The sequence below is a fragment of the Theobroma cacao genome, chromosome 10 (genome assembly GCF_053813885.1).
Source record: "Theobroma cacao isolate CCN51 chromosome 10, ASM5381388v1, whole genome shotgun sequence".
Lineage (NCBI taxonomy): Eukaryota > Viridiplantae > Streptophyta > Magnoliopsida > Malvales > Malvaceae > Theobroma > Theobroma cacao.
This window is the reverse complement of record NC_142648.1, coordinates 25,374,704-25,402,470: the sequence shown is the minus strand read 5'-3', so window position 1 is coordinate 25,402,470 and position 27,767 is coordinate 25,374,704. Positions and strand designations below refer to the sequence as shown.

Here is a 27,767-nt window from a genome sequence, read left to right as displayed (position 1 = left end):
AATTTATCACTTGTTTTTAGTTTAAATTATTAAACAAACACCGCTCAATAAGAGGCTGTGACTTCTTGAACCAGATGCTTTATGCCATAGGAAGTCTATGCTAATCAAGTAATAGACTTGCAATGACATTCCTGGTTTATGTAGCTTAATAAATTGTTTTTCAAAAAAAACATATTTTAAATATATATTTCTAATAAAATTTTCATCAAACGATTAGTACTAGTCAAATTTATGCAATTGAGGGAGAGCAAAACAAACAACTTGATAATTGTAGGCTATGACTTTTGTGTATCACAGACAAAACTGGTTTAGAATTTCAATTTTTAATGTAAATTGGTTCCTTTTCTCATCAAAAAGATGTTTCATGTTTATGATACTTGAAAACATATTGACAGATATGTTTACAATATTTTTAATGTAAATATACTTTTCTTTAGTTTTTTAGAATTTTCCTTTTGTTAACTAATTAGGAAAACATCTAGTATTCTTTTATTAGTATCTATTTCTCATTTCTTCCCTTTGATTTTGACATTTGCAAATAGTTTAAGTAGCTTGTAAACTTTTACTTTACCGTCAAAATTAACTACAACCTCCTTAACTTAGGGTTTAGTCGTTACAAACCAAAGAGTAAAAAAGAGGGGGAAAATGAAGTTCAATTTTCTATATATTTTGTGTGGGTTTTGGCAAGTTTTGAAGCTACGAAAAATCTAATTTTGACTCGATATAGTTTGATCGGGTCAGGCCGAATCTACTCAATTTTATTCTTTTAACTTATTTTTATTTTTAAAAAAAAAATTCAATTTGAGTTTAACATGATTCGTTCATTTAACTATTATTTGTTATTAAAATATTTAAACATTATTTATATTATTTATTAATTTAATAATCTAAGTGAGCCGAACCAAATTCAAACCTAAAATTTCATACTCAAAACCTTACATTTCTTCCACATTTGACAATCTAGAATTGGCCTAATTAATTAGCTAAATTGCTATAATTATCAAGCTAATTTAATCACCTCTAATTTGTAGGTAGGCCACTTATGGAGGATTGCAAAGGGGATAAAGGACAAGAATATAGGTCCAACATTGCTCGCATAACGTGGATGATTCAGATGAAAGAAAGGATGAAAATGACAGAACACTTAGTTCTCTTTCAATTTTAGTGTATTTTAAATTAAATTTAAAATTTCTTGTATAACTGATGATTTTTTGCTTTTAGGATGACTTTATTTTCATACACGTTATTTTCTTCTGTCACGTAAATTAATCACCTTAATTAAAGTTATAATAGCAAAGTCGTATAATATACGTTCACTTTCTAATCATGTCTAATATAAACAAGCTATACATAACATGATCAAGCATGCAACTCAACTTTCCATAACAAGATTAAATAGCTAATTTATCAACATCAAGTGTGCTTATATTTACATTACCAATCTCATGGTCTAATTACCAGCAACATACTTCACCACATTTCATCATACATATTTAACAAAATTTACCATTTTCGATTATATATAAACACAATGGTTTGGTCTTCTAGGCAACATAATTAAAAATCATTTTCCTTAACAATATAAGCATTTATATCAATATTTTCCAAGTCATATTCTAAGTGATTAGCATCATAAATTGTTCAAACTAAATCACCAAATAGAGAGGATTTTGAAATAGACGCTTGTTCCCATGCAATACATAGTAGTATGGATATTTAAATATACTTCCATATTTTTAACATAGTTTTGAAAGCATGCTTTAAAACATACATTTTCAACGATCTAAGACTCAATAACATCTATTCAATATCAACAAACATCAAATAACCATTGAGCATTTGAACCTCACTTTTCATGCATTTTAATATCAAAACTAGTTTTTGATGCAACCGATCCACAAGTTTGGTTGATTTTTGACACTTATGTATTTGGTTTATTGATTGGTGCATAATCTCCTTATATAAAGAGTAAAGTTCGAATCTCTCTTCTCACAAAGAAAAAAAAATCGATTGATTTTTTCCTTTGATATTTGGTATTAAGAAAGTGTGAGCATGTTCCCTACAATTTGCCTAATTAAATTACATTATAGTGTTTATTTTATAACAAACCATTGCAATGTAAAATAACAATGCAATCTCATTATAACCAATGAATGCAATATAATTACAATCCAAAACCAATGTAACCAAATTATATTGCACTCTACAATGTTATTAAAGATATTTTTACTTCTTAACTTTGTTACTTTGTTAAATATATTTTATAATATTATAATTTATTTTTTTATATAGATTTCAAGGATGTATTTTTATTATTTTCAGTAGTCATAGTAACTGCTAATAAAATTTATATTGTCTTTTAAAGAGAAAAAAATTAAATAAAATATATAATATAGAAAATTATATTAAGAAATGAAAATAAAATATATAAGATTATAATAAAAAATAAAAATAAAATATATAACTTTAAAAATATATTTAAGAGATGCTATTACAAAAAAATAAAAAATAAAAAATACAAGTATATTTAAAGTTACATTTTAATAAACAGGAGTACTTTTGAAAATTAGCATTACATTCCTAGTAAAATACTTGTAAATCAATCATGTTATCTTTCCTGTATTTTAATAATTACTTTGATTATATACCAAACATTGTAATGTTATTTTCTCTACAATCATATTAGTTGCAATCACATTACTTGTTAAGAGTGTGCAGCAGTCGGTTGCAACAAGGCAACCGACCGTAACTGTCGGCTATTGTAACCGACGGTTACAGCTGACGGTTGCAATAGCCACTGTCAGTTGTTTTGATCGACCTCGTCGGCGGATCGGCTCGATCGTCTGGGGGGACTCTTTCCCCTCGGACCGACTGATTAACAGACCAACAAGCACTTTTTTATTTTAAGGGGGAAAATACAATATTACCCTTCAATAAACCCACCCCCTCCCCCCCCCCCCTCCTTTAAAGCAGCAACACATTTACAGGCTGCTGCTATTCTTTCCCCCAACCCCTCTAATTGTCCCTTCCCTTTTCGCCTCTCCCTCTCATACTAAACCCTAAACCAGCAAGCACCAACCAAGTTAGTTCTCTTCCATTCTTCAACTGGTGCTTTAAATGCCAGTCGGTTGCTAACAAACATCTTTCACAACCCATGGATCCATTATTATTAATCATCTGTTTTGGTGTTTCTTTTTCTGTTTGAATCCTTCACAACCCAAGTCACACCATAAAAATCGACCCAAAACCGATCGAACCGAAGCCTCTTAAAATCGATCGAAATCAACTTTTGATACAATGCAATTCGGTCGATTAGAAGAGATTAATTTTTTGATCAATTTTACAAAAAACTGAATTGAAAATCGATCGAATCGACTTTTACTCTCTCCTATTACCTGTAATCACATTATATTATAAAATACCAAACGTCACGTAAATTCTAACCCGTGACATTTGATATCAGAGCAGACTTGAATGTTCATTGATGTGAGGCCCCCATGAGAGATACAAAAGTTGAAATAGTATAAGACTCCCTCTCTCTACAAATAAAGAGTCAGTGCAACGGGAGCATTACACAATTGAGTGAAATAAAATGTCATGAATCTCAAATCAGTGAGAAATAATATGATGGGTCTTTGGTATATAAGCATGGGTTTCTTACCACCAATCAAACATGTCTTTTGGATTAAGAACGTAAGATCGTGATTTATAACCTTACTTAAATACGAGGTTGGGTTTAAATTCTAGTTCGCGACAAAAGAGTGATGGTACGATACTTAAAAATCTATTGTCTAAAAGTAGAAATTTTATTGATTGTGGGATATTTACTAAATTAAAAAAAAAAATTAGAAGTTAGAACTAAAGACCTCCTTGAACCCAATAAAAGGAAACTATTGTATATTATTTGATTGGTTCAATCAATTTGATTGAAATTTTAGGCATTGAAAATTAATCGAAATAATTGATTAAAATTGAAATTGAAAAACTCGAATCAAATTAATTTCGACTGAAATCGACTAATATGATTGAATTAATGGCTATTAGAGAAGTTCTTTTCTTTTTGCTGCCTCTTCATGGGTCGGTAGTTATGATCTCCTTGGGGAAAGTGATTCTACTAACGCCGTCAAATGGACGCAAAATCCAAAGGATTCTCTATGGAAATCCAGTTATATTGTGAGACAGATCGAGAATCTTAAACCCAAGGTCGGCAGATGAAGCATCAAGCATCATCGTAGATCTGGTAACGTTTCTGCGGACAAGCTCGCTAAGGATGGGATTGGTGGGACCGATGATTTTCTGATTATCCACTCCTAGTTATGCTCTGTTATTTCTTTCCTCTGTTCTGGTCCTCTCTGGCTGCTTTGATCTGTTCCTTAGCCTCTGCTGGTTGTTGCCGCTGCTTCTGACATGGATTTATCTCTGCCTTGTTGCGGATTCTTGCCGGTTATCGGACATTCTTGTATTGTGTGAGCGACATTGTTGTTGTTGATGTCCTCTTTCTGATTCGTTTGATGCCCCTGCTTCATGGTCTTTCTAATCTTCTGTGTTTGAATGGCCTGGTTCCTTTTTGCGTGTCTGGGGTGCTCCTTTGACTATGGTCTCGCGGCAGGCTTTATCTTTCCATGATCCTTCTTTCTTCTGGTTGTTTTTTTTGTTCCTTTCTGTTGTTTTATCTGGAAATCTTCGTGTTCTTGTATTCTCTGTTGTGAGTGTCTGGTTTTCATTGCCTTTGGTCTGATTATCTCACTCCGAAGGCTGAAACTGTCTGTATTTTTTTTCCCAGGATGGTTTTCCCTGGTATTTATGAATTATTTTATCTTTCAGAAAAAAATTTTGTTCTGATCGATTAGATCAATTTGATAATAAATTTTAAATATAAAAAATCGATCAAAATAACTAATCGAAACCAAACAAATCGAATCAAATTCAATTGATATCTATCAATTTATTCAACTAGAATCGATTAATGTTCGCTCCTATTACGTTTTTCATGGGCATTGGATAGTATTAGGCATGTAGAATTTATTGATGACACCTGACTATGTAGAACTGATGAGTATTGATCTCTTAAAAGTCACCGTTAATGGATTCCAATAAACCAAAACCAGCTGGAATGCTTTGAGCTCCTAATGATACAGCCAAGGGAAGGCAAAACGAGGAAAAAACGTAAAAAATTCATTGACAAAAGCAAGGAATGAAACCCGCAGTCCAGGAGCTCAGAAGAAAGAATCAACCGAAAAGCAGAAAATATAGGAAAAAAGGGAATTCCAGCCAACCACACAAAAGAAGGGATCCCAAAACTATACAATCACTGTGAAAACAAAACTCAACATGGAAATTTTCATCACAAAAGAGTTAGACAACCAGGAAACCATCAGCAGCTCAACTTATCACAACCAACCGCAACATAACCGGCAGCAGTAAAGAAGATAACATCGCTCAACAGACAAAAGGCACCTGAATCACAAAATAAATGATTCCACAACATCACAAACCAAAGATACGGTAGATCAGAAAAGCATCCAATCATATCACAGAAGCCTCAAAAACCAAAAATCAAATCAAGGAAAGCACTTTGTGCGCCTTTTCCTCCGGGCAGTGAAGGGTGAAATATTATTAATTATAGCTATAAATAGAGACAGGATGCCATATCCACACCACGGAAGCAAAGCTAGAGCTTAATCATGGCATACGAAGCAATTTCATTCTTCTCATTCTGCACCCTCCTTATCCTTCCACTGCTGTTTCAGTCTGCTTTAGCAGACTCAAAAGACAAAAAGCCATCCCCATTTGATTTGTGATAAGCTTAAAGACATACACAAGCTTAAGAAGAATTTGGAAATATTCGGTTACCTGAGCTATAGCAAGAACAAAACTCATGCCAATGATGATTATTTCGATGATCTCCTGGAGTCTGCCATCAAAATGTACCAGCTTAATTTCCACTTGAATTCCTATGGAGTTTTGGATGCCAAGACAGTATCAAAGATGATGATGCCTCGATGTGGGTACCAGATATCATCAATGGTACATCTCGGATGCGTTCTGGCAAGAAAAAGGCGCCCCACTTTTCTTTCTTCCCAGGAAACCTCAGATGGCTCAAGTTCCAGCTCACTTATGCATTTCTTCCAGGAACTCGTGACGATGCCATAAACCCCGTTGGAGGAGCTTTCCAAAACTGGGCTGCAAATACACAGTTCACATTTTGGAGGATTGACAACTATACAGATGCCGATGTCACTATTAGCTTCGAACGTGGTGATCATAATGATGGACACCCTTTCGAAGGCCCCCCTTATGGAGACCTAGCTCATGCTACCGCACCAACTGGTGGGATATTCCACTATAATGGAGAATACCAATGGTCTGAAAGTGTTACCCCAGACAGCTTTCATTTGGAGACTGTTGCATTGCATGAAATTGGACACCTTCTTGGTTTGGAGCACACCTCGGATGAGAATGGCATTATGTTCCCAGGCGTCGGGCCTGGAATATCCAAGGATTTGGATCGGGATGCTATTGAAGGAATCAAGGCTCTATACAAGGAATGACGAGTTATCAAGTGAAATTTTATACATTTATGTTGGTATTCATCGATATTGTCATGAGATTTTAATTTTCCAGTCATATAGGAAGTCTAGTCCAATAAAATATTTCATTTTTGACAAAATAATTACGGCAGAAAAAGAAAAATCTTTGTATTTTCTTTTCTGATTTGTGTTAAAATTATTTTAACACACCTCACTTTATTTTCATCCATATAGTTTATTTATTTTATTTTTACATTATTTATTGGTATTTTATTTTATTTTTATATTATGCTATTAGATCAAGCTTGACTGTAAATTCAATTAAAATTGAGTCATTTTGAACTTTTTAAGTTTAAAATCAATCTGAGTTTGATTTTTAATTAGATATTGTTAACTTTTAAAGCCAAAAAAAATAAAATTTTCAAAAATTATAAAATAAGAAAAATCAAATAATAAAAAAAGGGACAAGGCCAAAAGTGGAGACACTTAGGGGCCGTGTCAGTGGAGTGCCCTCTCTCCAAGAAGAGCAGGCTCAAGCCCGTGGGAAGGATAGGCCTGTAGTGTTCCAGCTGGACTAAGCCCACTTGATTGCCATCGGGTCTAGGTGACTTTGGGCTTGCTTGGCCCAGGACTCCACTTGGATTATCTCTTTTTTTTTTTTTTTGTACATTTGGGTTTAAACTTTGCTTGCACAAATTCATTTTAAATGTTTAATTTTGTTTTGTTAGCTGTGTCTATTAACAAACAATGGAGGAATGAAGTTAAAAATATATATATGAAAAACTATGCATAATATTATTTGATTAATGTATTAGAAGAAGAAAAATTTTAAAAAAGTCATACATATAAAGAAATATGATAAAATAAATTTTAAAAATAAAAATGTGTTATTTGAGTTTATCCTGTCATAAAACATTGCCCAGAAATGAGATTTCGCATTTTCAAATCACTTTTTTAGATAAGTAATTTAATTAAGATTTCACCAAAGCATTGAGGTAATCTTAATTTTATATTTCAATACTCTAGTAACTCAAATAATTATTTTAAATTTTATTTGTTAAAAAATAATATATATACATAATTAACTAATTAATAGAAAATTCAAAATCAATGTAGTAGTTAGAAATTAATTATAAAAAAAAAATGTTATTTGAATTGCTCTGAGGGAGAATCTCTTTTGGGATGTGAAAAATTGTATTTTCAAGTCGAATTTCTTAAGTGAAGAACTTAATTACAATTTTGACTAAAATGTTAAGAAAATTTTAATTTTATATTTCAAAATTCCATTAATTCAAATAATAATTTTAAAATCAAAAAGTAAAATAACAATTATATTATAGCAAAGTTATAAATCAAATATTACATTTATAAATGCAAGCATTTTGCATCATCCATAATTTTACATTGCATGCGAGTTATTTTTTTTATAATTAGAAAAAAAGAGATTCAAAACCTACTTTTTAGATAAAGAAATAATGTACTAATTAATGAATTAAATATTCGAGTGCATGCGAGTTAATTGTTTTGCAAATGAGTACAAAATCTTTAATGATAGAATTTTTTTGAGAAACTTGTAGAGACGAGTTTTTTCGAAATTTTCACAAGTGAGAAAAACTTTTGAACTTTTATAAAATATTAGAATGATTTATGAATAATTCTTTTAATACAAAGTTTTTTTTTCATTATTTAAATTTGAAAAATCATATTATCATTTCATAGTTGCATTATGAATATTAATAACGTATATCCGATTTTTGAAAAACAACTTTGACCATAGGATCTTTTTTGGAAGGTTTGTAAAGATGAACTTTCTCAAAAAATTCTATAAGTGAGAAGAAATTGTTAGACTTCTTAAGAAAGTTGGGATGATTTAGAAAATTTTTTCTGAGATAAAGATTTTATTCACACGTCAACAAATGATAATTATAATAATAATTAAAAACAAGAAAAATAAAATATATAAAATTGAAAACCAAAAATCATCATGGTCAAGTGTTGTTAAAGCTCGATCACATAGTCTATTCAAGCAAATAAACGTGTCTTTTCGAATGCTCCCGAGGTGTGAAGAATTTCAAAAACCCCCTATAGCATTGGAGGGGTCTAAGAAAGGTTTCCAACATCTAAAGATAAATAAGAAAATAAAATATAAGAATTGATAACTAAGGCAATAAGAATTTAGTTAAGTTTAATATTAAAATAAAATAACAAATGATTAATTGGTATTTTTTTTAACGTATATTACAAGGATGTTAATCCTTTCCATGTATAATCGTACTTTTAAACTTAATTTCAAATCATATAAATTAAACTTCTTTTTTTTTAAATGGACTTAATGCAAGTTTAAGATCTCATTAAAAAAAATGAATTTAATTAAATAACTAATCACATTTGAATGAAATAAAAAATTAGTGACAATTCTAAACTTTTAAGTCGAAGAGGACGAATTCCTAAAATCGTATGTAGTTATAACTTGAACTTTAACACTAAAAATACAAAATTCAATTACTAATTTCCTTGTAAGCTGAATCGAAATAAAAATCAAAACGACTCAAATTTAGAACACCTGTTCGGACTTTCTAAAAAATCATGAATAGTAATTAAAACTGTTTCTTATTTAATTTATTAACTAGTAATTGTTTAAACTCAACAGTAAACAAAGCTGATACAGAGGGAAAACATACAAGAGAAGCATGAATCGTTTCATTGTCATCTCAGCTTCCATCGCCATTTTTCTTTCCATTCTCTTCTTCCATCTCCTCGATTCCAACTGTAACTAAAACCCAACACTGTTATTATCCCCCTAATTTTCTACTTCCTTTCACAATTCACCAACTTGGGTTCTCCTTAATCTTGTTGCTTAACTAGTTTTTTCCTTTTTTTTTTTTATGGTCAGATTGGTTGAAATGGAGAGCTTCATTGGTTCCATCACCTAAATTAGCAGTTGATTTGATTGTTAAAAATGGGGTCATTTTCACAAGTGACCCTTCTTTTCCTTTTGCTGATTCCATGGCTATTCGTGACGGTAGAATCCTCCGTGTTGGCAACTATTCCTCTCTTCAGGTTGTTTTTATTTTTCTTCTATTTTCTACACCTTTTTTCTTTTTTTTTTTAAATTTTGCATGTGGGGTTTTTCTTTGGTTACTGGCTCTTATGCTTTCTTCTTAAAACTGTGGACTGCAGGGCTATTCTTTGCTATTGTAGTGACATAAGTTACATTATTGTTTTTTTGTTTTCCCCATTTATCAAGCTTGTTTAGCTGCTTTTCTTGATGAATACTAGTAGTATTTTCAACTTAGATTTTTATTTTGAATAATACTATACATTTGAAATTAAAAAATTTCAAACTTGTAAGTTTGAAAACCATCTTCCTGCTTAAATTTGTTAATTACTTGAATGCAGGATTTGTCAGGATATGGCACCAAAGAGCTGAATCTTGAAGGAAAAATTGTGGTACCTGGATTTATCGATTCTCACGTCCACTTGATTTTTGCAGGACTTCAGGTTTTTAGAAATTCCATCTACTGAAATGGGCTTTTTTTTTCTTGCCTTCTATATTTCCTGTTCTTCAATTGAGGGATCTTTTCACTTTCACTAAGCTGATATTATTTACATTAGAAGTTTTTCTGGACTATTTTTTGTTTAAATTTGGGTTTTGATGAGGGGAGTACTTTGAAAGGTATTATGCTACTATGCAATCATTTTGCTCTATGTACAGTAGTCCGCCTTTTCATTTGATAAGTCTGACAAAAACATAAAATCAATGTAGTAATTACTTTTACAAGCCGTCCATCATTCATGTGGTTAATCTGTGTCCCCAGTGAGTGTTGGTGTAGTCGGACAAGCATTACTTAGGTTAGGACTTGGGATCATAGCCTATAGGGTCAGGCCAAATGTTTTGTCCATGTTGCTTTTTGTTAGCATGGGTTCATTAATAACGTAGAAAGCACTTTTCAGTTTGTTACTATCTAATTAAAAAATGCTACAGAAGCTCTGCTCCTTGGAAGGTTATATTTTGTCCTGGAGTTTATGAGGAGGAAGAATGTGGGACTCTCAAGTGATTGGAACACTTCAGTTTTGGAGTTTAAACTTAGGTTCTTGAGAAGCCTTTTCTATTGATTTTTCCTGTCTCACAATGCTTTCTTTTGACCTCTCTTGTGATGTTTATTGATATTCTAGAGCTCTTAGGTAGTGTTTCATATTTTATATCTTTCTGTTTTCTTATGGTTCCATGCGAGATCTCACCATTGTAGTGTTTCTTAATAAGTTTTTATGTGTTAAAAGATTGTGTCTGATTTCCTTTATTTCTATAGAGGGTCACGATCTTAGCTAACATGAAATAGTGTATATAACATGCTTGCAAGCAGCCGCTGCTAGATAGAAACAGAAATTTATAAACAGGCACCGTTTCTAGATCTTGATACGTGGTGGAGCACAGTAGCTTGTAGTGATAGTTAATTTCTGAATCCTTTGGTTATATTAAAGGTGTCTTCTTTAATAGCTGGCCATGCTGTTGTTAAAAAAAGACAGAAGAAGAGTTCATTGTCATTCATTGCCCCTTTAGGTTTCTTTATGAATTCCCATCTTCATCAAATATTTCCCATAGATAAAGGATAGGGGTCTCACACCATACCCTTTCATTAGCAAACTTCCAAGCCATAATTAATTTTCTGGATAGCTTCCTCAAAGTTATGCCTCCAAACTTTGAAAGTTGGTGCTTTGCTTCTAACTTAATCTTTCTCTCTATTACTGAGAGCATCTGCTTTTGTTCCTGTAGTTGTAGTTTATATATACCTATGCAAAGTTGAGATTTTCTAGTGTAAAACAGATGGCGTGTGTACAACTCCAAGGTGTCAATCAGAAAGATGAAGTTGTGAGAAGGGTGAAAGAAGCAGCACTAAGTATCTTTCTGCTCTTTAATTGTTTTTTAGTAATTTTGTATTTTACAAAAGAACCATCCAAATTATTCTTTAGCTTAACATAGTTTAAGACCTATGTAAGACCTATGTATTTTACAGCCTGAAGGTAGCCTCTAGACAGTTTGGAAAATTAGTTAATTTCCTTTTGCACATCTTTTTTTTCTTTTAGAAATAATGCTTTATGTCTCAAAATTGTTAATCATAATGCTTACAGTGAAGTTTAGATTTCAGCTTTCAATATGAAAGTTGAGGCTATAAATTGTGGACAACAAATATACAAACCTCTATTCTAGTCCCAAGATACATAATTAGTTCTGTTTTTACACACCCACTAATGGCCTGTTATTGATATCGTCCATCCCTCTGAAACTGTCAGAACTTAACCGTGGGGAGGTGGATTCTGTTCAATAAAGTTATTTTAAGTGTTTTTGCTTCTTACCTGCTTTTCTAAATCTCATAGAACTTCTTTTACTTCCCTGGTTCTTACAAACAATTATAGAAGCCAAAAGGGGTTCATGGATTTTGGGTGGTGGATGGAACAATGAACTTTGGGGAGGAGAACTGCCAGTGGCATCTTGGATAGATGATGTCACATCTGATAATCCTGTAAGAAGCTGTAGTTTGATTTACATTAGCTATTTATATCAGCATAGGGGGCTCTCTTTATCAAGCATGGTAATATATTATTGTGCAGGTTTGGCTAACAAGGATGGATGGTCATATGGGCTTGGCAAATTCAGTGGCACTAAAGTTGGCTGGAGTCACTAATTTATCTAAAGATCCAAATGGTGGAACAATTATGAGAACTTCTGATGGAGGTGTGTCTATTTAGTTGCTTCCGGTTTTAGGGTTGATATTGCTTAGTGGACACATACAGCATTTTCCCCCTTGAAAGCTAAATAAAAACTTGAATATAGTTTAATCTTCTTATTCCTTTTTATCAGATATAATGTCCATTTTTTTATATCAGATATTAAAAAGAAGGTTTGATTCTTTTGTCTCAACAAATTTTGTTCTGCTTCTCCATGTATTAATAAATAGGCTGCTGTATGTTCTTCTGACTGTGTAGATTCTACATAAGTACTTTCTATAAGTTCTTTCCCTGAAATTTTTGCTGTGTAGAATCAGAAATTTGACAAACATTGTTTTAACCAGATCAACTGTCATGGCAGGCATATTTTCAGTAAATAAAGCCTGGTATGTCATATAATTTTGTAAATATGAATCTTACAGGTGCCTCACATGTGCTTGTAGTTTGGTAATGTATGTAATGCCCAGCTATGAATTTCCTTAGGTTCTTTTTTAATGTAACTAAGTTAACAGTTTACAAACTTGTTGCTTAAATGAAATTGCCATCATGACTATGCAGAACCTATAGGTCTGCTGATTGATGCTGCGATGGAATTTATTCTTGCCAGGATTCCAGAGGTCTCTGTAGATGAAAGGAGGGAAGCCATGCTTAGAGCTAGCAGTTTTGCCTTGACAAGGGGTGTCACAGCTGTCGTTGATTTTGGGAGATATTTTCCTGGGGCGCCAGTTGAGCATTCCTGGCAGGACTTTTCAGGTTTCACTTAAAATAGATTGCGGGGTCATTGTAAATATCAAATTAAATGAAACTATTAATTGTATTTCCTGTCCTGCATGTTATTCAAAACAATTTAGCTCTTTATGTGAATAGCCTCATGCCATTGCGTTAAGATAAAAGACCTGTTTTAAAATTTGTTGTGGAGAAAATAATAAACCAATTAAAAATGATATGAGAAACTGCAAGTGGTATTTAAAACGCCCTTTATGATATGATGTAACAGATCGGCATCAAAGTATCCTCATAATTATTTCCTTCATCCTTTCCAGGATTTAAAGTCGATTTTGGCATATGTTGGCATGAGCTGAAAGTTGCCCTAAGAAACCTTAAAATGCAAACCTTTGGAAAATGATATCACCTTTTGCCAATTTATAGTTGTTCTTTTTTATTATTTGAACAGATGTGTATCAATGGGCTGATTCTTCAGGGATGATGATAATAAGAGTATGCTTATTTTTTCCAATGGAGACCTGGTCACGGTTATATGTATGACCTCTCATCAGTTTCTCTCTTCATAGTGCAATAGCATGTCCTGTTAGAGATTAAAGTTTTTTGTACCCTTCTGTTTTACATCATACTCTCAGATTTTTTTCTTTTTCCATTTTGGTTTTTTTATGAGGCTTCTTTGTCATATCAGGACGTAATTCGTAAAGCAGGCCATGCCCTGAGCAATTGGATTTACTTTGGTGGTGTTAAAGCTTTTGCTGATGGATCTCTGGGTTCCAATAGTGCTCTCTTCCATGAGGTGAGAACCACACAACTTGTGCTCACTGACCTTTTGGTAAATCATATTCACATATGCAGACGGTTTATCAGATGTCTTTGATAGTTCTTTAACACAAAATATCTGAATTGATGATAAATTGAAAAGTATGTTACTGAAATAAAGGATAAGCCAAGTGGACACATTAATGGGTAAAAGCAATGAGGTATTATATCTTATTGATTGACCGACTGGTTGAATTAGTTAAGGTGCTTTTCAAGTGAATCAGTACATTGGTCTAAGCACCTTTAATTTCCCTTTTGTAAAAACTAGATATTGTGAAGTCATAACATGAGATACATTTGCTTCATTACTTAAACCTCAAAGAGGAGCCTCGTGTTTGCTTTTACTAGCATCTTTTATTATTTTAAGGAGGTGATTTGCAGAAGCAGTATGATTAAAGTTGATCAGCTTCTCCATCTTCTCTGGCATTAAGCAGGAAGGACGGTTACCTCTTCTGCAAGTTAATATCTAATGCCATCACATTTTTCTTATATTGTAGCCATATTTTGATGACCCTCACAATTCTGGCTTACAAGTTGTGGAATCTGAAAGTCTTTTCAACATGACAATGGCTTCTGACAAGTCTGGGCTTCAGGTCACCCATGGTTAATAGTTCTAACTCTCTCTCAGGTGAACTCTTTTATCAGTTACAGAAGCTTACTTTGCTTTTAATTTATTTCAGGTCGCTATCCATGCTATAGGTGATAGAGCAAATGACTTGATTCTGGATATGTATGAATCAGTTGCCTCAACAAATGGAAAGAGGGATCGGAGATTTAGGGTAATGGTTGAAATCTCAAGAATTTTTCAGGCCACATGCACACTCAAAAGCTAATTTCAGTTTCAATGGGATTGGGTTGTCTCCTTTTTAATTAGGATTATTATAAATCATTGGTAGTTTATTTTGGGCACAAATGCTTTCAGATTGAGCACGCCCAGCATTTGGCCCCTGGGACAGCAGACCGGTTTGGCCAACAAGGAATTATTGCATCAGTACAGGTTTTAATTCTTTTCATCACTACCTTTAGATGTTTATTATTTATGCTAAGAGGTTGCTTATGAAATGTGAAAACATATTTGTTTGGATTTTTTAACTGCTGTGCGCTTCATGTTTGAACCATGAATTCCATCTGCACTTTTGCATTATGTTCTCTTATCATCTGCTAAAAACTTGAAATTTTAGATGCATCCATGTGAGGGTGATCAAATTTCAATAAAAAGGATGCATGAAATATATGCCCTACAACATAAATGATAGCCACAAAATACTCTTATATAATGCTACTGGAAATAATTTTGGTTTGATGATGCTTTGTTTTTCTTTTTTTGAAAAGTGGTTTGATCATACTTATACTTTTGTCAACAGCCAGATCACTTGCTCGTTGATGCTGATGCTGCGATCAGAAAGCTTGGGGTGGATAGGGCTCAAAAGGGATCATATCTTTTCCAGTCACTTCTATTAAGCAATGCACTGTTGGCTCTGGGTTCTGATTGGCCTGTGAGCAATATCCTCTCATGAATATTTCTTTTCTAGTAGTTTCCACCATTTATTTCATTTTCTTAGAAAGCATTTTCAGTATGCTCTTTACTTAACCTCTGATCATTGCTGTTGTTTCAGGTTACAAGCATTTACCCTTTGCAGGCTATAAGAACAGCAATGAAAAGAATTCCTTCTGGTTGGGAAAACGCTTGGATTCCATCTGAGTGCCTTTCACTGAATGATGCTGTAATTGCGTAAGCAACACTGAAACCACTTTATCGCTTAGATGCATACTTATATATTTTTTATATATTAAAAGCTTGTAGCCCAATGCTTAGTATTGGGGCCTCAAGAAAGAAACCATATTCCATATCGTAATTGAAATGAATGCAGTCCTTAGTGAAGGTCATTCAAACTTTTAAAAGAAAGTGTCCAAGTGCATGCGCTTGATTATCATTCCTGCCTTTCTCTTTGGATTTTGCATTGCCTTTCTCATTAATAATTTGCTTCTATTACTGTAAATGTTAATAATTATCTTTCATTTTTCTTTTGTTTCCTTTTATTCCTTTCGGTTACCTAATACTTGCTCCTCACTCAATAGTTTTAGCTGATGCTTTCCCCCCATCAGTAATTACACTTTCACCATGACAGGCACACCATTTCAGCTGCACAGGCATGCTTTCTCGAGAACGAAATAGGATCTTTATCAACAGGCAAATTGGCTGATTTTGTCATTCTGTCTACTGATTCATGGGATGAGTTTGCTACAGAAGGATCTGCATCAGTTGAGGCAACATATGTTGGCGGTATGCAGGCGTATCCATGAAAGCCTTTGATGCCAAAATATCGATAAGCTACATGCCGTTAATATGTACCAGACAGTTCGTACAATGAATAGCTCATATAGGCAACCTACTAATTGTGATGAAAACCATGGAATGCAGCAGCATCTTGTCTGATTTGGAGAAAATTTTGCAGCTTAGTATGATATCACTTAGAAACTTTGGACTACGAAAATTGCTAGGGTTTGTAATGATCCTACCAATATAATGCTGTATTTTTCAACTTAGGGTTGATGCTGGTGAAATCATCTCATGCTTTAACATGATAACTTGTTTTATTAGCAATTTAATCCCTATTAGGTGAAGTCTATTTTCACACATGTTTTTGAGTTTTTCAATCAAATGTCATGTTTATTTTCACACGTCTTTTGAGTTTTTCAACCAAATGTCATGTCTATTTTCACACATGTTTCGAGTTTGAAATCAAATGTCATGTCAAGTATCATACAATGAGATAAGTGAGATTTATAAATCAATAGACGTGATTGATTTGTTTTCTTAATTTGTCTTAAAAAAAATGTGCTTGAAAATGAAATTACTTTAAAAATTTTTATCTGAAATTATCTCATGCTCTAACATGATAATTTGTTTTATTAGCTATTTAATCCCTACTAGGTGAAGTCTATTTTCACACATGTCTTGAGCTTTTCAATCAATTGTCATGTCTATTTTGACATATGTTTCAAATTTTTAAATTAAATATCATGTCACGTGTTATACGATAAGATTTATAAGTCAATAGACGTGATTGATTTGTTTTCTTGATTTATCTTAAAAAAATGTACTTGAAAATGAAATCATTTAAAAAAAATTTTATCTTAAATTAAAACTATCAAAATTTTAAAAACTCTTTTATCATATTTTGATTTTTTCAGTCTAAAACATTAAAATTAATTTACGCATCAAATCAATATATTTAAATTTCAATTATTGATTTAAGTAGTAGAAAATATACCTTTGCTATTGAATTTCAATTAGCATTAGTCATGAATAATTGAGTTTGAGTCCATAATAGATCATTTCAAGCAAAACCAAAATTAGGTTTGGGTTAGGTTTGGATTTATATTCAACAAATTTCCAAATTCACTTAATTTTCATTTAACATATAAGTTAACACCTAATATTGCTAATAAAATTTTTTTTTGATAGGTATAATATAGCTAATAATAATTGAGTTTGAGTCAATAGTAGATCATTTGAAGTGTCAAAATTGCGATTGTTTGGTTTTTGGTTTTTGTTTTTTTGGACAAGGTTCCAAATTCAATTAACTTTTCATTAATTAACCATTTTGATATTTTCATTTTTTTTAGTCGAACATACTGCCAACCATGTGTTCGGAACATAAAAGCACGTGACAAAAAAAGGAAGACAGAAAGTACAACGTGACACTCTTTTTTTTTTTTTTAAATTTAGAAAGGGGAATCACGCTCGGGTGAAGTGAGATGCAAACAAACTAATGGTCGGTGGGTGGTTTTAACTAAAATAAATTACCGCTTGGTGTAATCATGTGTAATTTATGTATTTCAAGTGTAATGAGATATTTATTGTGAAAGCCAGAGTACCTTGCTCTTGCTGTTAACATGCTTTAAAAATTCAAATTTAGAATGAGAATAAATTGTATATAACATTATAATAATTTGAGTTTTCATCTTCGACTTTGTTTTCTCCTCTTTCATTTTCTTATTACACATTTGGTTTACCTTGATTTATCTCAAAATAACAAAATATTTAAATTATGATAATTAAAACATGCATGAAATTTTATAATGTATCTTGTATATATAGTTAAATCACATTTTATGGAACCATTATATGCATTATAACTTAGACGAGAAATATATACTTTGTTATAATAATTTTTATATCCTTTCATAATGATATATATTAGTTTAAAGTAATTAAAATATCTACAAAATGTACATTACATTATAATGACTTGTACCTACTTTTATCAAAAGATATTTTCAATAATTTAATTAATTTTTTATTACACTCGATAAGGGTTAGATTATGTCATAGATCTCATATTAGCAAAACATGAGATAAGTTTTGGGTGTATAAATAAAGACTTTTATTCACTTAAGAGGCATATCATTCAGTTTAGAAATGTGAATCTATAACAAATGATATAAAAATATACTTAACTCTTTACTAATGTGAAACTCTTATATTAAAATTGAGATAGACTCGAATCAAAATAGATCTCTTTTATCTATATATAAAAGAGCTAATGCAACGTTTTTATTATATAATTAATTAGGGTAAAATGTCATTGATATCATATTAATAAGATATAGGATTAATTTTGAATTTATAAATAATGGTTTTTTTCCTTCACATGTTTTTTTGCTTAGAAGTGTGGGCTGTGACAACTACACTTGTTAACATCATTACAATATCCAATAATATTTTTACAAAAAATGACTGACTATTAATTTATTTTGATACCATCATACCCAAGTGTAATTTTCCCTATAAAAAACCAGTGCCTTCCCATAAATTTTCCTGGTTGGAACCTTCCAATAAGTCCTCTCAAAAAAGATAAAGCCAAAGTGCTAAAAATTAAAGTAAAATTCTAGTTTTTTTTTTTTCATTTTCATCCCTCAATCATTAATATCCAAAACGTCATTTTCTTACTATTAAACTAAAATTCTAAAAAAAAAAGAAAAAGAAAAATATTTCGATCCAGTGTAATTGTCAAAAACAAATTCAACATCAATCGTTTAGATATTCTTGATACTTTATTTATCCCTCCTATTTTGTTTTGTTGAAAAAAGAAAGAAGGCTTCCGTAAGGAACCAGCGATGAGCTCAATAACCGCAGCTTCTTCGTCGTCTCTTTGGCTTCTTCCCAAGCCTTCTCCTTCTAAATTCTCCAAATTCCCACCGTGTCCTTCCTTTTCTCCCTCGTCTCCACCGTGTTACCGTGTGGTTTGCCGTAGCGGATCCCCTCAGCGCGCTTCCACCGACCTCAGTTCCGCCTTGCACGATGCTCTCGACTCCACGGGAATCGATACCTCTCACGCCAGAGTACTCTCTCATTTCTCTTACGATTTATTTCTTTATTTTTAAATTGGTTAATTTTTCCAGTTTTAGGAAAAATCTTGATATGATTGTCCTTTTTTTGCCTCTCATCTCATTGTTATGATGAATTTACTGGTGGAGTTATTTTCCATTATTATGATCGAATTTTCTTTTTTAAATTCAGCTAAGTTTTTTTTTTGTTCTAATCAATGTTGAATAAATTGTAAATTTTAATTTTAATTTGGAAAATTTTTTATTTAAATTGTCTCTCTATTTTTCTTGTCTCCCTGGTAGATTTGAAGAATATTCGATTATGGTAAATTTGATCGTTCTTGTGGATATTTTGGCATGATTTTTTTTTCTTTTTAAGTTTAACAATATGGTAATTTTGTTTTGGGTGACATTAATCTATTTGGATATTACTAAAGACCTGTGCTTTCCACCCTGACATGCCATTAATAGTAAGAAGATAAACGTGTGTGAAATAAAATAAACTATTTTAGGAAGGTTTGTAGTGATTTTAGAATGCAAGTCTAAGGGACAATTGTAACAATTAGAACTCGAAATTTTTGATTTGAAGGTTTTAGCTTTGAATCTTGGGGAGCATGGGTGTGGGGATTTATTTCGCGGTTCTTTATTGAAGTCCTATGGGCTTTCATATGTATTAAAAGAAAAAACATAAGACTTAAAGATCAATGGCGATTTTGGTGATGTATTAAGTTTGAGCTTGATAGTTACTCTTTTAAAGTTTGTACCAAATATTTTGTAAGTTTAATTGATTTTTGAGCAGGAGGCGAGGAAGAGTTTCGTTTTGCAAATTCAGAAATTATCTGATATCGAGAGGGAAACTAGTATTAGCATAAATAGATGTGTTGATCTGGGGAGAACAGCACTTTACATAGCAGCGGAGGATGATTCTCTAATTTCCCACTCTTCTGTTCCTCTGCCGGTGGATGCTTTCCTTGAAAGATTGGATGATCTTTCCATGGGCTACTGCTCTCACTATAACTCATCATGTAGATCGTCACAGGAGAACTTTTTGGAGAGCATAGAGAAATATTTATTTGTGAAAAAGGTACTTACAAGAAAATTTTTAAATGCTCATAGTTTAATGTCTTAATTTTATTAGTGTTATTAGTTTCACTTTCAGGTCTATTCGCTATAACAAACAAAATTTTTCCAATTCTACTGACTAACTGAATCAACTCTATTGAACTCAAGGAATTATGCAACATTTTGGGTAACACAAACTTTTTCTTCAGTAAATGTCATGTGCAGAATGTGTTGTATTTTACACTGTTGCCACTATGCTTCTTTAGTTCTATATACCAAAATGAAGCATTCCGTCTTCTTTAGTTGCAAATCAATCTAATACTTTTAACTTCATTTAATTCTAGCTATTAATTCAGTCATATTTTTCTAATTGGTCCATGGATTCACTTTTTTCTTTAGGGCTTCCGAAGATCTAGTGCAAAGAATCAAGCAGAGCCACGAGCCCTTTATCTTCACTCGGTATGAAAGATAGCCTTTTATTATATGAATTTATGTTCTTTTCTGAAGGGCATACCATTTTATAGGGATTGTTTTGTTAATGAATCTTAAATTTTGAGCAGGTTTTGACACATCGTTCAGGTTCTGCTGTAATGCTTTCTCTTATATATTCAGAGATCCTGAAAATGCTTCGCTTGTGGGGCCTTCTGGATTTTGATGTTGAGATTTTTTTCCCACTTGATCTTCATGGTCTTCCTACAGCCTATGATAAGCAAAAAAGCAAAGAGTCTGATCAGCCACACATAATGACAGTACAAATGTTAATGGAGGAGGTGACATTTACACTTTTGGCCCTTATATGTTTTTAACTTCTTACTTTTATCTTTTAGATCCTATCTAAGTTAAGTGAAAAGAAAATACTAGTTATTGATTTTCCAATACGTTTTTACTGTATCTTGTGTATTGTGTTTTCACTTTTGTTAATTGCTACAATATGGGGACAAAAGAGGAACATAAGTAGAAAAAGTGGATGCTAAATTGGATATCAGCTTTGTTCTATGTCTGCATGTGCTTTTTACAGTACAATGAAGTGAAGAAACTGATATGTGAAACGATTGCAAACTATTTGATTAATTCTCTCCTTTCTCTTTTGCAATTCTTTTCTCCTATGTTTTATGAGAAGCTAATGGTGGCATTTTTGAGATCTCAACAACATTTAAGTGATATTATAACTGGTGTGGTAGTTTGGTTTAAATTTTGATTATGTGGAATATGAAGAGTTCCAATATAACATTCATCTTGTGGGTTATCTGTTTTCTTTTTTGGTACTTGTGGGAGATTTATTTTCCATATATGCAACTTTAGCATTTTTCTTTGATCTATTTGTCATGTATATTGCATCTTCTCCCTTTTTTGTTTTTACTTGGTTTTACTTTTTGTTTTTGTTATTTTGTTCTTATCAAATAGTTTTATGATTGCAGATTTTGAGAAATTTGAAGGATGCTTTCTGGCCATTTCAACATGATCATGCTGATAGTTTGTTTTTAAGGGCAGCACATGCTGCTAACTGTATTGATAAATATAATGGCATTCAAGAGAGGTATTTGATCTGTGTTGCAATATAATCTGTGTTTATATGTGCTTTTGAAGTTCCAGATTATCATTTTACAATTCTTTTCTTGTAGTGGCTATCAGCTTGCATCTGCAAAGGCTGCTCAACATAGGCTAGAGCGGGGTGTTTGGACCAGTGTGCATTTTGGGGATATGAGGCGTGCTTTGGCTGGTATGTATTTAGAAGATGATGTTACAGGAGTAAATTCTTTTTCATTTTAGTAATAATGTTAGATCATGATAGTCTAGAGGTGGCAAAAGCTAACCTAAATCTAATACCCAAAACCTGACCCAACCTAATCCAAATCTGACTTAAAAGGTGAATGATCTGAACCCAACATAGCCCAAACCTGGCTAAGCAGAAAATCTAAGAACAAGTGCCTTCTCTAGGAAGGCAAAAGTAAGTGTACTCAAACCAAAATAACGTGATGCAACCCCCCATGAATACCCAAATGGCCTTTCCATAATTGACATGGAGTGTCAACAACCTGAGTGCAGTTTGCACTGAACCTGGCACTAAATTGGCCAACTGCCTTGTACATGGTAAATGAGTTTAATCTGAGAATTTGGTATGCTTTTTATCAGCCAATCTGCAATAATTTCTTTTTTAGAAAAATAAAGGAAATAGGAATATGATCTGCCTCTTTTTTCTAAGTTGTTGGAGTTAGAAATAAGGACTTCGTGGAACCTATGGATAGGATCAATTTGTGTCGATTGAGATGAACATGTTATCAATGATCAATAAAATGGGAGGATAGTTGAAGCGTGTTTTGGTGCTTGCCTTCTATTGTCCTCTTCTCTTGCGATGAAAAGGCTAAGAAGATTATTTGCTCTATTTCCAGTCTAAGCATTTGATCTTCCTTCGCTTTTTTCTTGTCAGCTCAATGTTTTGCTTTCCTCATTTATATTGTTTGTCCTTTTCCTCTGCTTTAGAATTTATTTTCTCCAACCTGCTGTAAGAAAAATCTTTTTATTTCCCTTCTCCAATGGTTTTTTCTCCTGAAATTGTTTGCCTTGATACATTTGAAATGTGATATTGAGGTTAATGTACTTACTTTATTATTATGAAATTGTTACTCTTGTTGCAGCATGCGAACGTCTTATTCTTCTACAAACCGAGCCAAAGGAAATGAGAGATTACAGTGTTCTCCTTTACCATTGTGGATTGTATGAGCAGGCTCTGAAATATCTCGAGTTGTATCAAGACACAAAGGTAAATTTTACAGTGTGGCATAATATCTGAATTTTAATTCAAATTTTATGGACTGGATTAAAGAGATTTAATAAACTATTGCAGAGTTCTTCCTCAGAAAACCAGCCAACGAATTCAGTAAGCAACCTAGAAGAAGATGCTGTGCAGAAATTGATTGTACGTCTCAATCTCATTGCAATGGAGGAAGGTTGGACCCGGCCATCTTATGTCAGAAATTTTCTCGGCAACAACTCCGAGCCATGGTAACGCCTTAGTACGTTGTACCACATTAAAAACTGTTACTCATCTTTTCTCAGATGGATAGTCAAATTAGAGTTTAGTCTACAGAACATAAGTTCACATGTCTGGAAAAGGGTGTGGGATCCCTAACGGGGTCCTAACACAAGCCGGCACAGAGCCTAAGATGGATGGACCCGAACTTAGAGATGCAACATAGGCATTGACACTTGAATATTTGAACATGGTTGGAACATCACCAACCAAGCTAGTTCATATATGAATTTGACAGAGGGTTTCAGGCTCAGTAGTTCTTTATCCCTGTACAGCACCAAAAGTTTTGTTTCCAGAAACCTTTGTAAATGCCTGTATCATTTTCATGCTGTTTGTATTTAGCAAAGTAATAATAGAAAAAAGTCTGTGTTTAATGAGTAATATATGCAATTGTTGGACCACAATTGATGTACTTCTGTTATCTCTAGAGGTGTTCATGGATCGTTTCGAGTTTGACAGCATGATCCGTTTATTTAAATTATATTTACATTTAAAATATTAAAAAAATAGTTTTCTATTTTGAAGTATATTGTAGACTTAAAATTAAATATTTATTAATATAATAATATTTCAAGCTGAGCCAGGCTGGAAAATCCTGTCGAAGCTCGAAGGCCAGGCTTGTGAAAATAAATTACATAATTTTTTTTTTCTGATAAATGGAGATTAGAGGGAAAGAAATAAAGGAGCCCCAAACTTGGTGGGAACAATAATTTATTATTCCTAGAATCATAAATATCAACTCAAATTTTTAATTTTATTTTGTGTACAAAATAAAAAATGCCAAATATGATAAAAACCTAGTTTATTATTCTAGAATTATAATAAATATATATACATATATATCAAAACACTTGAATTAAAACTATTTTTTATTTATTTGATCATCTCTCAACCAATAAAATCAATATAGTATTTTTCTGTAAAACATTATTCAAAATAATCACTATAGTTTAGATGACATAAATCATGTGGGAATTCATATTATTTTGTCTTTATCCTTTTAGAATTTAGTTTTTGAGATTATATATGCATGTAAATATTAATTAAAAGAAGAGACCCAATTTTACAAGGATTGTTACAGCTTTATTTTTGTATCTAAAAAATACTAATAATCACATAAGTTAAGCCCAGATTCTGGTCGATAGTATATATCAGGAGACTAGATAAATAACATATTGCTATCTTGAGATATAATAAGGTAAAGATGAAAGCACAACGTGACCCCAATAATATATCATTAGATATACATTATAAATTATATTAATATCATATAGAAATTTATTGCCTAATATTAATTACCTTGGGATAATGATAATTTTAAGCTTAAGATTAAGATTAATCCCAAGTCAGAAATGAAATGAAAATGGAATTGTAAAGCAAGTGAAGTGCTTTGGAACGTGGTCTATAAAAATGGGTGCTGCATTACCATGGCGGCATTGTCAATGAAGTGAAAGGAGTGAGGGAAAAATGAGGATGCAAGGTTTAGTTATTAAATTATTGTTTGTTTTGTTAATTTCAGTGTCATTGGTGGGGGCTCTCACCCCTGAGGCACCAAGTCCATGCAATCAAAAACCACCGTTACCTCCATTGCCTCAACCTCCAACGGTGCCTCCTCAACCTCCATCGCCTCAACCTCCTCAACCTCCATCACCATCGCCTCAACCTAAGCCGCCTCAACCTCCATCACCTCAACCTAAGCCTCCTCAACCACCATCGCCTCAACCTAAGCTGCCTCAACCTCCATCTCCTCAACCTCCATTACCTCAACCTAAGCCTCCTCAACCTCCATCTCCTCAACCACCATCTCCTCAACCAAAGCCTCCACAACCACCATCTCCTCAACCTAAGCCTCCTCAACCACCATCGCCTCAACCTCCATCGCCACAACCTAAGCCTCCACAACCTCCATCGCCTCAACCTAAGCCTCCACAACCTCCATCGCCTCAACCACCATCTCCTCAACCTAAGCCTCCTCAACCTCCATCTCCTCAACCTAAACCTCCTCAACCACCATTGCCACAACCTAAGCCTCCACAACCACCATCTCCTCAACCTCCATCACCACAACCTAAGCCTCCTCAACCTCCATTGCCTCAACCTCCATCGCCACAACCTAAGCCTCCACAACCTCCATCGCCTCAACCTAAGCCTCCACAACCTCCATCGCCTCAACCACCATCTCCTCAACCTAAGCCTCCTCAACCTCCATCTCCTCAACCAAAGCCTCCACAACCACCATCTCCTCAACCTAAACCTCCTCAACCACCATTGCCACAACCTAAGCCTCCACAACCACCATCTCCTCAACCTCCATCACCACAACCTAAGCCTCCTCAACCTCCATTGCCTCAACCTCCATCTCCTCAACCACCATTGCCTCAACCTAAGCCTCCTCAACCACCATCGCCTCAACCTAAGCTTCCTCAACCTCCATCTCCTCAACCACCATCGCCTCAACCTAAGCCTCCACAACCACCATCTCCTCAACCTAAGCCTCCTCAACCTCCATCTCCTCAACCACCATCTCCTCAACCAAAGCCTCCACAACCACCATCTCCTCAACCTAAGCCTCCTCAACCACCATCACATCAACCTCCATCGCCACAACCTAAGCCTCCACAACCTCCATCGCCACAACCTCCATCTCCTCAACCACCATCGCCTCAACCTCCATCGCCACAGCCTAAGCCTCCACAACCTCCATCGCCACAACCTAAGCCGCCTCAACCACCATTGCCTCAACCTCCATCGCCTCAACCTAAGCCTCCTCAACCTCCATCGCCTAAACCACCATCTTCTCAACCGAAGCCTCCACAACCTCCATCGCCACAACCTCCATCTCCTCAACCTAAGCTGCCGCCTCCATCCCCTCAACCACCATTGCCTCAACCTAAGCTGCCGCCTCAACCTCCATCAACTCAACCTCCATCGCCTCAACCTAAGCCTCCTCAACCTCCATCTCCTCAACCACCATTGCCTCAACCTAAGCCTCCTCAACCTCCATCGCCTCAACCACCAACGGCTCCTCCTCAACCTCCATTGCCTCAACCACCACCAGCTCCTCCTCAACCTCCATTGCCTCAACCACCACCAGCTCTGCCTCAACCTCCATTGCCTCAACCACCACCAGCACTTCCTCAACCTCCATTGCCTCAACCACCACCACCACCGCAGCCTGGTTGCCCGCCTCCACCAGACTGCAATTCTGATTGCGAGCATCCCCCAGAACCTGATTGGCCACCTTACGAGCCATGGGTTCCACCTCTCATAAATCAAAACTGGAAGTGTTGGCAGTCACTTAACTCTATTGGAAATTGTATAGAAGAAATTATAATATCAGTCCGTACCGGCAATATTGTTGTTGGTTCAGCTTGTTGCTATGCCTTCAAAGACATCAGTGATGATTGCTTTAACAGAATGTTTGTTCCTTACAATCCGGTGCTTCCGCTTGCTATCAGAGAACACTGCTTCAGCCTTCCTTAGGGATATTAAATCATTAGAAATTTTGTAATTTGTTATGGTTTAGGTTGAATAGTTTTATTATTTTAACTTTTTTTAGATTTTTTTCATTCTTTAAACTGATTTAGGAAGATTGTTTCCCAGTTGCTTCAATGAGACTTGTAGTTTTCTTTCATATATATTCGTTTGTCTTTATGCTTTGATGGCTTCTTTGTCATATTTAACATTTTACATACACATGATGCACAATTATTGTACATGGTTGATGTAGCTGGAACAATGCAGCATATATAGCCCTTCCCTGTACTTGCAAGGCTGCACCATAACTGATATTTCTAACTCCATGAATGTCTTATCAGAATGATTTACCATATGAACTAATGACTAGGTTGCTGGATTCTGATTGAATGGAATCCAATGATGTCAATTCTGGTGATCTTATGAACTCATGCATGCATGATCACATCATGCAAAGTGTTTGCAGATCAACAATGAGATGGATAAGTGACGCAAAACAAATGTTTGGTGATATTTGTTAACCTCTCCCGATTGCATGACATTGAAAAACTTAACAATAATGCTAGACAACAGTCCTTGGATTATCCCTTTCCACAGTGATTGCTGCTTCCAACTCTCTCTCTCTCTCTCTGGCTTCCATTGTGATACTTCATGTATTTGTCAAGTCCACAGTCTCCTTTTCCTAGGTAAACTTGGTAATATTTTCGTTCAAATGCCATAGTCAGCGTGCATATGCAGTGTGCTGTACAATTTTCAACGTCCTTTACATTTCCACGTACTGGTTATCCAGACTTCTAATAAGATTATGTATGTATGTGATATGTTTGCCTGGCAATGAACAGGATTCAAACTGCCCAAATTTTGGTTCAATATACACACATACTAAGATTACGTACAAAGCATACAATCTCCATTTTTTTTACCATTTAATGAAAAATGGGATGTCATTAAAAATTTGGGTAGATTTCTTGTGCTAGAAGAGAGACTGTTTATCTGCTAGAAACCCTTTCCCTGTGCTAGAAGTGAGGAAGAACTAGTGCAACAAAAACTTCAAAAGATCTAGA

The 27,767-nt window shown here is 33.9% G+C and overlaps 3 protein-coding genes and 1 pseudogene across 4 annotated transcripts; all 4 read left to right on the top strand.

Moving 5' to 3' along the window:
• The first annotated feature begins 5,684 nt into the window (after positions 1–5,684).
• Positions 5,685–6,551, top strand: LOC18587210 (metalloendoproteinase 3-MMP-like; annotated as a pseudogene).
• Positions 6,552–9,152: 2,601 nt separating this feature from the next.
• On the top strand, positions 9,153–16,429 carry LAF3 (Amidohydrolase family). The gene is made up of 15 exons (XM_018128567.2): positions 9,153–9,299; positions 9,424–9,590; positions 9,930–10,031; positions 11,356–11,428; positions 11,946–12,052; positions 12,141–12,264; positions 12,816–13,010; positions 13,432–13,517; positions 13,669–13,776; positions 14,297–14,392; positions 14,480–14,578; positions 14,722–14,796; positions 15,164–15,295; positions 15,416–15,531; positions 15,929–16,429. Exons 1-15 carry the CDS (start codon positions 9,221–9,223, stop codon positions 16,101–16,103), a joined length of 1,734 nt encoding a protein of 577 aa, XP_017984056.2. The 5' UTR covers positions 9,153–9,220; the 3' UTR covers positions 16,104–16,429.
• Positions 16,430–18,873: 2,444 nt separating this feature from the next.
• Positions 18,874–23,630, top strand: LOC18587208 (uncharacterized). 2 transcript variants are annotated; one of them, XM_018129583.2, is made up of 9 exons: positions 18,874–19,148; positions 19,933–20,217; positions 20,595–20,654; positions 20,756–20,774; positions 20,895–20,965; positions 21,614–21,732; positions 21,818–21,915; positions 22,832–22,956; positions 23,041–23,630. In XM_018129583.2, exons 1-9 carry the CDS (start codon positions 18,924–18,926, stop codon positions 23,200–23,202), a joined length of 1,164 nt encoding a protein of 387 aa, XP_017985072.2. In that variant the 5' UTR covers positions 18,874–18,923; the 3' UTR covers positions 23,203–23,630. The 2 variants fall into 2 exon arrangements, with proteins under 2 accessions (XP_017985072.2, XP_017985071.2); XM_018129582.2 differs by having other exon boundaries at positions 20,756–20,965.
• A 1,048-nt stretch (positions 23,631–24,678) lies between these two features.
• LOC108663650 (uncharacterized) lies at positions 24,679–26,991 on the top strand. The gene has a single exon (XM_018128887.2). It carries the CDS (start codon positions 24,694–24,696, stop codon positions 26,707–26,709), a length of 2,016 nt encoding a protein of 671 aa, XP_017984376.2. The 5' UTR covers positions 24,679–24,693; the 3' UTR covers positions 26,710–26,991.
• Positions 26,992–27,767: the final 776 nt, after the last annotated feature.

Bases quoted from the DNA above. Each gene is read 5' to 3' on its own strand.
- LOC108663650 (XM_018128887.2), top strand. From the start codon at position 24,694: ATGAGGATGCAAGGTTTAGTTATTAAATTATTGTTTGTTTTGTTAATT.
- LOC18587208 (XM_018129582.2), top strand. From the start codon at position 18,924: ATGAGCTCAATAACCGCAGCTTCTTCGTCGTCTCTTTGGCTTCTTCCC. The intron at 20,655-20,755 runs GTATGAAAGATA...AATTTTGAGCAG, and splicing joins GAGCCCTTTATCTTCACTCG to GTTTTGACACATCGTTCAGG. The intron at 20,966-21,613 runs GTGACATTTACA...TTATGATTGCAG, and splicing joins TACAAATGTTAATGGAGGAG to ATTTTGAGAAATTTGAAGGA.
- LAF3 (XM_018128567.2), top strand. From the start codon at position 9,221: ATGAATCGTTTCATTGTCATCTCAGCTTCCATCGCCATTTTTCTTTCC. The intron at 14,579-14,721 runs GTAATGGTTGAA...AAATGCTTTCAG, and splicing joins AGAGGGATCGGAGATTTAGG to ATTGAGCACGCCCAGCATTT. The intron at 15,532-15,928 runs GTAAGCAACACT...TCACCATGACAG, and splicing joins CTGAATGATGCTGTAATTGC to GCACACCATTTCAGCTGCAC.